This window comes from Atractosteus spatula, chromosome 2 (assembly GCF_055471065.1).
Source record: "Atractosteus spatula isolate fAtrSpa1 chromosome 2, fAtrSpa1.hap1, whole genome shotgun sequence".
NCBI classification, from domain to species: Eukaryota; Metazoa; Chordata; class Actinopteri; order Semionotiformes; family Lepisosteidae; genus Atractosteus; species Atractosteus spatula.
In genome coordinates, this window is record NC_142707.1 from 55,667,374 (window position 1) to 55,680,329 (window position 12,956).

The window sequence follows — 12,956 nt, forward strand, 5'->3', positions numbered from 1 at the left end:
GTCTTGTTCACTCCTGTATGACAGGAATTATTGTGTAAGGGTGAATCTCGCCCTCTCTTTTTTTCCTGGCTGTGTGAGAGTTGTTAGTCTTTGGGATACCAAAATACAGAGCTCAAGTTCAAATTTATGTAAGAACAATATCACAAAAAAGCTAGTCATTGTTTGGTATTTGGGTTCAATTAATATTGTCAAAATTTAGTCCTTGCATAGAAAACTATTTTGGATTTATTATCATATATGCCTCTGGCAGAAGTAGAATTATTTTTTACATACACTAACACTTTGCATCTTGTTGTTTAAATACATTTGTATGAAGTATCACTAGGGTACCATCTGTTCATTCTTAATTTCTCCTTTTTGATAGTCTTATCAGAAAAAAAGCCCTGTCCTCATCACTGACTGAAATGCACAATGTGAAAAAGGCTAGTTTAAAAGCTAAATATAACCATGATCCCTACAACACTTCCAGGAATTGTGGCTCCCTGACATCAATCCTGCCTGCATTTTATTGCAGTGATTTGTTAATATTCAAGACTATCATTGACCTATCATAGCAGACATGATCAATGTGCCTGTGCTTTTACACAGGGAGGGCTAGATGTCTCACTTGCTGATAAATCAATGTTGTAATTAATAAACCCACACTATGACTGAGAGGCTTCTCTCTGTTTGCTGTCCTCTGAGTGTTTCAGATTCATCTGTGCCTTAGATGCTAGTAATCTTAGATGTCTGCCCTGCTGCTGCTGGGGCTTTTTGTCAGTGACCTTCACCAGTTCGTGACCATAAAACGATCTGTCTGAGCAGCAGTCATTTCTTAACTTTTCATTTATGAAAATCTACAAACAGAGTGAGATGCTAAATATTCTTATTTTTCCTGAGTGAAAGATTGTCCTGGTTAATTATTACACTGGCTTTAGGTCGCACACACCCTTTGAAGGCTGTGAAAAGAAAGGTACCTGTACTGTACGTCTTCAAAAATCAAGGAAAGATCACATAGTGTGTGTTATTCCTTGTTTAATGTAAACATACAGTATAGAAGTTTGGTTCTTTTATTGCCTACATAATTAGAGGTCTGTTTTGAATGAATGTGATCTTAGAGTACCTTTGCAAATATTTAAATGTCTGTGTTAGGTTTTCGGGGACAATTTGCAGGTTTCTAATGCAGAAATGAACCTGCGGCAATTTTGAATTTTGCATGCAAAAAGTACTGGAAAGACAAAATAATGTCACCTTGGTAACTCAATGAAGCTGTAATCTTTGGTGAATAATATATTGGAAGTAGAGAATGTATTAGTAAATGTGAACTACTGCAGGGCATTTTCAACCATTAAACCTGGCCAACATAGAAAACATAAAATGCCTACTAGCCTTTGTAAAATCAGATTCCCTGAATCATAGAGGACATTTTTAAGGCATTTTTACTTCTCTGTAACAATTCAATGCAATTGATTATGTAATGCTTTGCACCAGTAAATCCTAAAAATCCAACATTAATATTTGTTTTAATATAGTATTCTGTAGATGTCCACACCTGAAGAAGGCTCCACAGCCGAAACATTGTGTTTTCTTTCTTCTTTTTTTTCAGCATGGAATAAACGTATTACTTGTTCCTTTGCAGCCCACGCATGCTGACTCAGCTACCCACCTGAACTTCTGTAGATGTCTTCCTTTTTCCAAGAAAACAGTACTTGCACACCTTAAAGGCTTCTCAAGCAGTTCAACCAGTAACTAGTACAGGCTGAGCTCTATGATCCAGACATTGGGGGTTTGAGCTTTGGACATGTCAGTATCTGACTCTAAACAGGTTTTCCCCAAGCAGTAGTGCACAACGTCTTTGTAGAGTGGGAACAGTCGGGCAGGGCACTCTCAGCTCTCTGAGAGATGGAAACCACGGTGATATCCTGGGCTAACAGTGCAAACAGTGAGGGACTCGCACTGAGCCTCTGGCACACAGCTGGGTATGCTGTGATGTGTTAAAAGATGAATGTCTTGAAGGTTCGTGGGCAAGTGAAGTCAGGTTCAGTCTGTGCTTCATTATTCTCCCTGTGAGTGGTTATAGTGTTTGTAGCAATGAGCTTAGACTTAAAAACTGTTGAGTTTATATTGAGTTGATATGATACAGTATGTTGAGTTTATATTGAATTCAGTGTACTGTATATAGAACAGAAAATTAAGAAGTGAGAAATTGCTTCACCAGTTTGTACAGTACAAGACTGCAGTGGAATGTAGCCAGGACACCAGTGTACATTCACAAAAGGACACTTTTTGTAAAGTTGTCAGGACCCTGGTTTCAGAATGACACATCCTATCGTACAGTACAGTATCTCTGGTCACTTTATTAAGATGTTGGATTGTAAAATGTGGTCTAGGTGGGAGAATTCCACCTACTGCTCCACCAGTACTACTTACAAAAACAACCTAAAAAGCTTTATGAACCTTATTAAAAAATGTTAAGACTGCAGCAAAAGCAGAAACAAGAACCTAAGGAACAAGCTCGTTATAATGACCTTTAGTGACAGTGCAGTACTTTAGACAGAGGATGATTTTCTTCACAGCATAATGAGAACATGTATCTGGGAAGATACACCAGTTTAAATAACTATTAAATTCAGTGCCTTGTTAGGTTTTACTGAAATAAAATGTACTCCTTAATTCTACATTATTTCACATTTCCATTTTGTCTCCTTTCAAGATGGTGAAGAACGTGCTGCATGTTGAAGCAGGCATCCTTGCTCTGTCATTTGTATATAGTAACATAACTGTATAACAACTTTCCTATATATTCTCCTAAAAGGCTTACTTTCTAAAATATTGGACATTTACTGTAAATGATGAAAATTAGTTTTACTAGCGCACTTTTCCTACATCTTGATATTGTCATTGTCATTAGAATAATACTGTATATTATGATCATCTTTTCTATTCGTGTGATTGAATTTAAGACCTTGTTAAGAATATTGTGTGGTATTTTGGTCACATTGTTACAAATAGATATTGCTGCTCTGAAATCAGTCCAGACAGGTTTCTTTCCTAGTCTTAAAGGACTACCATTCACTGTCACATTTTTTAATTTTCACCCGAGATGACCACGAGGCAACCTGATTCATATTGTATATTCAAACATGTCAAAGGCATTGACAAAGTCAGCCCAGTGGACCAACATTGAAACAAAAACCAGAGGACACAAGTAGAAACTATGTGGAAGTGGGGTGTGGAAGTGTGGTCTACCCAGCTTTGTTAAGTCAATACCATGATTTATTTCATGAAACAGCTGTGTGAGATCTTTGGATCGATTAGCTACTACCAACTAAATTGTTTGGGCTGGATGGCCGAATGACCTCTTCTCATTTGTGACCTTGCTTACTGTATATTCTTAAAATGTTTGTTATTGTTCATGCAGGTGGATGTCTATAGAATCAAGAAATGTTGATACAAGTCTTTTTTTTACCATGTGTTATTCTTAGAAATTGAATTTTCAACGTAATTCCTTTTTGCTCTCTACATCCACAAAAACAAAAGACTGTGGAGTGAAATTATGCCTTACACCATAAAGCAGGCTATTAACTAGAGCTTGAGGCTTCTGCTGGTTGTAAGCGTGTGATTTCATTCTTGTTCACATACTGTAGTGCCGTGTTTAAAGAAAATGTGAAAGAACTCAATTTCCTGAGATAAAGGGGTTTAAACAATAAAAGCCCTTGTTATAGCTGCTCGCCCAACGTCTTCCTCTCTTCTCCCAGCTCACTGTCAGCTATATTGATGTGCTGGTACCTGCCCAGGAGCGAAGAACCCAGCTCCAGAATCAGTACTGCTTTGTCTGTGAATGTCAGCAGTGTGACACAAGGAATAAGGTAAGGACAAACAGACTCCTCGCTGTGCAGCTCATCTCTGCTACCTCGCACACTGATTGCTCAGACATGCCGTTTCTCCCTGATGCCACAGCAGAGCTGTCCATCAGCTGTCTGTCGCCTCTTTCTAATTTCACAGTGCTGCTCTGGGACAAACCCCTCACAGTCTTCCTGCAGATCATCGGCTGTTATAATGCAGCATGTGATTGAACACCAAAAAGGCTAAGAGTGCCTTGTCCAGCCTTAGAATTGTTTTACAATGTGGTGTGTGAATTTCTCAAAACATCTACAGTATCTGAGTTTTGAAGGCACAGCTGACACCAGAATGCAAAATCAAAAACAGACCTTCGGAAATGAGGAAATAGTGCAAAACATTTTTTGTGATCAGGATGTGAAGAATGAATGTACTGTACCACTGTGCTTCATATTGACTTTGCATATTCTCTGTCATGGCTCTTACAGTATAATAATAATAATAATTGCTTACACTTATATAGCGCTTTTCTGGGCACTCCACTCAAAGCACTTTACAGGTAATGGGGACTCCCCTCCACCACCACCAATGTGCAGCATCCACCTGGATGATGCAATGGCAGCCATGGTGTGCCAGAATGCTCACCACACATCAGCTATCAGTGGGGAGGAGAGCAAAGTAATGAAGCCAATACATAGATGGGGATTATTAGGAGGCCATGATTGGTAAGAGCCAATAGGAAATTTGGCCAGGACGCCGGGGTTACACCCCTACTCTTTTCGAGAAACGCCTTGGGATTTTTAATGACCACAGAGGCTCAGGACCTCGGTTTTACGTCTCATCTGAAGGACGGCGCCTGTTTACAGTATAGTGTCCCCATCACTATACTGGGGCATTAGGACCCACATGGACCGCAGGGTGAGCGCCCCCTGCTGGCCCCACCTAACACCTCTTCCAGCAGCAACCTTGGTTTTTCCCAAGAGGTCTCCCATCCAGGTACTGGTCAGTGGGTTGCCAGTTGTGAGTTGCAGGGTGATATGCCTGCTGGATATGTAGCACTGCAAATTGGGAAGAATGTAAAAGTGGTAAAAACAGGCAATTTGTTATGTGATCACAACACTGAGTTGTGGCAGAGCAGGGACACCTTGAATGTGAAGCTTTCTTTTTAACCCTTTTAAACTCGCATAGACACAGAGGAAAGCATCCAACAACTTCCAATGTGGACTTAAATGACCAGTCTCATAACTTCTTCTTTCAAGCAAACCAGCACAGAACAGTACATTAAATCCCCAGTGCTACATCTTTATACTTTCTGAAGCAATACAATATTTCCAGTTTTGACTGTAATGTAATGATTCTTGTTACAACAGATTACACATGAACATTGCCACGTTATAAAGTATGTCCCATGAAAGCAATGAATGATGACTTCTACGATTTTACACTTTTTTTTTCACATGTAACATGGACTGCATGTATTTTTACATGGCGTTGTTGTGACACGTGTGATACGTCCTGTGGAGAAAATTCACTCTGCCATGGTATCCAGCTGAAAATGTGCTTATGATCTATGGGGCTATTTATTATTTTCTTCAGCTATAGTAGGCTGAAGAATAGGATTTTTTTGGAATTCTGAATTCTGGACCAGTATTCACAAAGGGATGAGGGAATCTGGAATAAGCTACCCAGCTGTTGAAACTCATACCCTGGCTTCTTTCAAGAATTGACTGAATGAGTTCCTGCAGTCAATTTGCTGCTAAAAAGCAAATGTGTTCGTTGGGCCAAATGGGCTCCTGTAATTTGTAGCCTTTCTTGAATTTCCCTGAACGGGAATACATGAAGTATCTATACTTCTCAAAAAACCTTCTCATCAACCACCATAGAGATCTACAGTACATGCTGCATAAAACACCTCATGTTAGCTATTGACTGAGAATTCATAATGAATGACAGAAAGAGGCTAATGACTGGTTGTAAGAATCAATGTCAAACTAATGATAGTTAAATGTGTGGTAGTTTGATTTATTTTATCATTACGTTTAGAAGGGGGCTGTTTTTAAATACCTTTCAATGTCCTCAGGGATGAACAATGATTTATCGGTATGTTTCTTCTGTATCTTCATTTTAACTGCCTTCATAAGATGGTGAGCAATCAATACAATTCCAATTGTGTCAAACAGGAGTGACATTTTGGTTCAAAGTTAAGAATACGTATTGGGATTATAAGGTAGAAAGGAAATCTAATGTCTCTTAATTTAGTTTGCTATTTAATAAAAGTACTGTACATTCCTTGTAAATTGAATCTAAGAGCAGAACAGTGGCATTGACAAAAATGTAAACATTAAAACTGATTTCCAAGTATGAACATTCTAGCATCTTGCTTTGCTTTTACAAAAGTCTTGGGGTGCTTGCCTCTGTCACGTCTTTGATGACTTCAATTGTTTGACTGCAGTGACCTTTTTAAAAGTAGTGTATTGCACCAAACACTCACAGTTGTAAGTTGTTTCATACTGTATGTCAGGCGTCTTAGCTGTTAATATGTTATGATATCACTCTAGCACCCAAGCGAAGTGGTAGAGGATCTAGTAACCCTTTATCATAAGTCCTTCATAAATACTACACAAGTCAACAAGACAAAATGCATAATTCCTTACAGCTATTTGTGCAAATGTCATTACTGGCACGTGATTACTTGCAACAGTTCATAACGAGACAGAATTTCACCCAAAAGGCTAAGAGTAGAACTTCAGGTAGAGAGAAGTAAGGTGAAAATGATGGAAGACATCATTAAGGACTAGAGAGCTGACAAGGACCATTAACAATGGTCCTGGTATGTTTATGTGAAATTTGATTTTCTAATGGTTTTTCTGTACATTGTTATATCATGTTGTGTAGTGTTTATGAAGGAGTTGTGTTTTTTTTAACTCATTGAAGTATAGCGTTATCAAAGATCCCTTGTTTCTGTACAGTGTATTCTGTGGTGATATATTTGGTGGGGTTAAGCCTGAATGATTCTTTTGATTGTATTTATGTCACTAATTTTAGCCCTTATTCTGTTCAGAGTTATTTAAAATATTTACCAGTCCCTTTTAAAAAAAGCAGGTTCATCTGTGTCAATCAATCTCCATTTGACAATCTAAGTTGCAGTTATATCGCAAGCACCTACAGTATCAAGACTCATGGTTTGCTTAATAAACTAAGGATACCATTGCTGAAGCTCAGCCATTCTCACTATAAGGCTTAGTAGGACAGTTTCAATTTAGAATTACAGCTATTAGAAATTTTATATCTGTCAATGTCAGAGAGTGACAAAGAGTTCTCACTCCTGGTAGGCTGTGAGTGCAATGATATACACACGGTAGTCATTTTGCAGTATGATAACACAAATTGGTGTCCCTTTTTGCGCTGAACTGTCCTGTGGAATCAGCACTCAGAAGTTGAATGTCTGGAGTGCGACTTAGAAAGCTTACTCTTGTGATAAAGTTGTGATAATAAAGCTGCCCGATGTATTTGCTTTTCTCAGAATATTCTGGCTGAATGGTGTGATAATAGCATTACATTTACCTTGTTCTTGTAAATACAGTATATTATACGAAGAATAATAACTGACTTCTAAGACTTAACTAATAGAAAGTATTTAGACTTTTGCTTCCGAAAAATAACAGTATACTATAGTTATAAACTTTATATTTTATTTGTAATGGACTTTTCTGCTGCTAGGTTCCCTATACAAGATTACATTTTGTCTTGTTTTGTTTTCTTCATGTTATTTCATTGCTTATGTATGTTCTGCAAAGTTGTCGACTGGTATTAGTTTAATATCCTGAGGATGAACCTTAATGACATGTTTATCATAACAGTTCTCACCCTTCTTCTCTTCAACAGCTGCTTGAAAATATTTATGTGTAAATGGAATAACATCTTGAACCTCTTTATAGAGTGTTGTGGAGTCAACACCACATGGCATTTGCAATAATGATGGTCTATTTAAGAAAATGATGGTCTATTTAACAAGACCAAATTAAAGTGGCCAGGCAAAGCATGTATTCTGTTTACCACAATCCTGGTACAGTACACTCAGGCCCGGTGCAAGATCTCCCAGACTAGATTTGCACAACCGTCCCAGCAGAGTATAATCAGTTCAGGCCCATATTTCTAAATGTCTGCAGCCAGGATACACACTGTTATAGTCACATTGATGCAAAGTACAGTAAATGGCAAATTGATTTCAAATGAGAACAGCTGCAGGCTGCCTTATAGGAAGTTGGAGTGCAAGCAGTATGTTTTTCTCAAATCCTGGAGGGCCTAATGTCTTCTGTTTTTTTGTATATTCAGATTCAGTTACATACTTGATCTCTTACCTGTAGAGTGCTGGAGTGTTTTAAGCATTATATATACCTTTAATGGAGTGAAATTTTTGTGTAATTATTTTGACCAGTGATAGTAATACAGTATAGTGTAGATCTATGATTGTTGCCATGACATACAGTATCAGATAACGTATGTTCTGTATTAGAGAAAGTACTGGCTTACTGTAAGCATAACATACAGTAAGCAAGAAAGACACCAGAGGCCAAAACCATCATTAGACTTGGTTCAAACATTCCAATCATATAAAGAGATCAAATAGTCCCTTTTTAAATTCTTTTAACTCACAAATTGCTGCTATTTGCACTTCCCCTTTAGATTTAAATAAGTATTAAAATCATTTTCAGCTTTGTCTTTTTATTATAATACTCTTGTTCCTTGTTCCTTGTGCCTCGGCTATTCTGTTCATAGGTTCAGGAGTCAAACTTGAATTTCAGTCTTTTCCTGTATTTTTCATTGTGGAATTAGCTTCTAATTGTTCTTTTGCAACCTGCGTTCTAACACAGCTCTTTGTTCTAATCTCTGCTCTGCTCATCTACTGAATTCAACTGTCACTTTGAAGCAAGGAATGTCACTAAGGTCCTAGTCAGATTTTTAAAAGATTTACAAAATGTTATCATCTCAGTGCAGTTCATTGGATTTGGCAGTACTGTATTAGCTAATTATCTCCTACATTGTATAATACATTGTATTTGCAATATGCAGCTGTAGTAAAACATTGTAGTAAGATACTGTTTTAAACTATGTTTAATTCTACACTGAAAAGCAAAAGGAAAGTAGAAAAAAATAGCCGTGTTATGGTGTGTCTTAACTGAGTATAAAAGCTTTTATGGTGAACCCTCAATATCAATTTGTTTTGTTTTCAAATTGACATACCTTTTGAATCGCTTTCTAGCCAGACCTGCTGTAAATTTGCAAGGACAGGATCTTTGTTGCAGGACAAATGAAAGAATGCTTTCTTTGTAGAGCTACAGTACTGTACTGTATAACAAATTAGCTGTGGCTCTGTCACGCAGGTCTTTGAAAGCAGACCTGGAACATGTGACTGTTGAGGCGCCTGTAGGTATGCTGACAGTGTCAGAAATTCTCCATTGTTAAAGCTAGCTGAGGTGCCTATTGAGAAGGTGCTCAGAAAAGCTGCAAATCACATACACGTTTCCGAAGATACTGTACACATTAATGTCACAACTAAATATCTGTGGTAAACACACTAACTCACAGAAATGCTTTACTGAATGAATATGGATATTGTTTTTCATTTCTGCTTCTCTGGTGTATTTGTTTTTTTTACTTTATTTTCAAAAGATTTATTTTATAATCAAGATGCAGTTAAAGTGACCAGGAAAAAATGTATTCTATTTACCAAAAGCCTTGGTACAGTACACCCAGGCTTAGTACAGGGCCTTCCAAAGCAGATTTGCAAAATCTTCCCAGCTGCAATTTTTTCACTGGTAGATGCTGAAAAATCTCAATACGTTCCTGATACATTAAGTACTGTATTAAGAATTTAACTGATTTATGAATGACCCAAACAGTGACAGATGCATATACTGTAGTATTCTTTTCTTGTTGAATACCTATTTCCATTTAATTAACTAAGAGAGAATTACAGTATATGTATTAATTCTGTTAGTGACTGCAACTGATGGTGTTGCCCTTATACAGTAGCAGTTAGTGATATTCAAAATTCACAGAGAATCTCATGTAAGCAGCCAACTAAACATATTTATCAATAAAGTTTGTTCAGTCTTGCTTTCATTATTATGAGACTACATAATATTATGCGGTATTGCAATTTGCAGTAGAATAAACTATAACTCATGCAAATTTGTTTTACAGAATTATGACATGTAGCTGATAACTTTGCCCATTTTTTAAATGCAAACCAGGAAGACTGTAAGTGAGATTTTTGAGGTTGTCTTAGATGAGAGGCCGAGACGGGATAAACAGAACATTTTGCAGTTTTTCAAGGACTGGGGGGGGGGGTGATGGGGGAACTATTTAAGATGGCACAATTGTTCTTTGTTATCTGTGGTGACTATAGCTGAGACGTGTACTTGCATTTCTGCTGCGGGTTCTATGATGTCGAGTGAAAACTCAGGTGTGTGGTCAATCTCCACCAGATTTACAAGGGGCACTCTAACCTAGTCATTTGAGGACAGATTTTGGGCTTGGTAAAAGGGCTGACAGAATGGGGTTTTGTCAGACTGCTGAGAGAAGAAAACCAAATGCTTTTAGGTTACCTGCTGTGAGAATTGCTATAAGAGGCACAGAGTGATGGCTAAGAGCTAGAATCCTGCTGCTGCACAGTTTTATTTTGTTCACAGTTTGAGCCTTAGGTAAAATTTTGGAAGTCATGTGGTTTACTCTCCAGATAACATACCTCCTTTTTGTCTCAGAAACTGTAATTGTGATGTTCTGGTTCTTAGTCAACACAGAATACTGCAAAGAAGAAGTGAAAACATACTGAAGGTAAATAAGACTATACAGTAAATGTGAAATATCTGTAGCTCAGTTAATCCTTTGTTGCAAATTACTGTCTTCAAATTCTTTATACTTATGTCATTTATTCAAATCGATCATTTGACAATTAAAAATATGATGTTTCATAATTTGCTTGATAATTTCTCATTATCTACTGTATTAGACATGTTTTCCTCAACTTGAGTATATTGTTGATTATTTGATTGAAAAAACCCAGTACAGTATATAATATGAACCTGTCTAGGCATATAGAGATTTGTGTTTTTCAGTCTATCATGCCATTCCTCTGACCACTACCACCAAAAAAGAATAACTCTTTCTAAAGCATCTGTTTGCACAATTCCCATTGTGTGTAATAGTCACTTGTCAAAAACTGCAGTATTTTACTTTCACTGATTGTCAACCCATGTAACCGTTTTCTTGATTGCTTTGCACTTTCGAAAACATGAGCACTAGTTGTACATTCCAATTGGAAATTAATATGTCGTTGTGTTTAACAAGGACGTCTCACATCACATAATTGTAATGATGACCTTTAGTAGATTGTTATTCAATTAGTAGCCATAAATTGAATTGGCAGAAGCATTATTTATACAGTAACCTTTCTTTGAGGTATAAGCACAGAATCAGATCCTTTTTCCCAACTTTGCCTTTTTTGTCCAAAAGTAATATAAAAAGTTCTTCTCACATCATTTTATTTCAAGACCGTGGCTTTCCAGCACACCAAACCTTTTTAATGCTGTTCACTGTGTTGCTTAACATTAATCACTATTGTCCCATGCAGTACTGTGTCTAAATTTAATGTTTGATTAATTGAGTATCTTACAATGCTCATTTTTCAATGAAGTACATTATAACACAATACATTTCTATTTAGTAAAGGAATTAAATTGACAGTACACTGTTTTAAAATTCAATTTAACAGCTCAGATGCCTTTCAACACTTTTACCGCACAGAAAATAACACATTACGTAATCAAATCTGTCGCTGTCATTAAAATCTCCAGACATTTTTACATCTTTACATTTAAGGTAATGATTTACTGTATTTATTATTCCTTTTTTCTTACTAAAAGCAACACATCAGTTGAAAGTTGTGTGTGAGTTCTGTAGTCAAAGATCAACCCTTTGAAATCAGACGACTTCTAATATTTTGTTCATGTTAGATAAATCTGTCTTTGCTTGTGGTCCTTAAACTTTTCTGGCTACACATCATTTTGTTTACAGTAGATGCTTGAATATTTCACGATGTTTGTGTAAATAACCAATGGCATGTACTATTACAGCACATTGATATTAGACACCCTGCAAAATACAGGTTTGCTAAAAGAAAAATTTTCTTTGCAGAGCTTTTGCATTTTGTTGACTAGTGCTGAGCATGCCCCACTAAGCCATAGTGGTTCTGACAGACTATGATGTGTTTCAATGCTCTTTTATAAGTTAACTGTACTTAGTCTTAGCTGGGCACGGCCTTAGAGTGAGAAATTGCTTGACAAAGAATCACACACAGCAACAAGGTATTTTTAAATTTGGAGATTGTTTTGAAATTACGTCTTTACAAAGCTTTTAAACTCTTTTATAATAGGATAAGATCACTTTATTGGTCATATACAATTTCTTGTATTAGGAAGTTGTCTTTTTTGCATACCCCCAACTTGGTCTTCATGAGACACACAGACAGGGAGAGAAGCTTGGGGTCAGAGTGCAGGGTCAGCCTTTATACGGCACCCCTGGAGCAGTTGGGGTTAAGGGCCTTGTTCAGGGGCCCAACAGAGTAGGATTCCTCTGCTGGCCGCGGGATACAAACCGGCAACCTTCCAGCCACAGGTGCAGATCCTTAGCCACAGAGCCACCACCCCACCAACAAGACTCACCGGGAGTCCATCTGCTTTCTGGACTTTAGAAGTGTCCAATTGTTCAGCCCGCAGAGCCACCAGGCCGGCCAACAGTACCAAAAATGCCAACAGTTTGAACTATTACTTGTTCACAGTAAGAATCAAAACCAGGAAGAAAAAACAAAAGCAGTGCAGTGCAGTAGATTTATAGTTTTTCAGGTGTCAGAGAAGACATTCTTAAATTAATATCCAGTTAAAGCTTCATGTCTGTGAAGCTGCTCTATGAGAACAGAACATTTCCCTCCAGTTGTTGTTGCTGGTGTATCTGGTAACAGAATGGTTAACTGAGCCAGGCTTTATCAAATGCAGGGGTAGGTCTGACAACAAGGTGTCATAAATCAGCAGCCTGCACATCATGGCACTTATCATTTCAAAGGCTGGGGAAAAGAA

At 37.4% G+C, this 12,956-nt stretch overlaps 1 protein-coding gene across 1 annotated transcript in view; it reads left to right on the forward strand.

The window, feature by feature from the left end:
• Nucleotides 1-12,956, forward strand: part of smyd3 (SET and MYND domain containing 3) — a 344,242-nt gene that overhangs the window by 283,634 nt on the left and 47,652 nt on the right. The window contains exon 8 of the mRNA XM_088908819.1: nt 3,738-3,848. Coding sequence (XP_088764945.1) covers nt 3,738-3,848 — 111 coding nt within the window. The remainder of the gene's footprint in view (nt 1-3,737; nt 3,849-12,956) is intronic.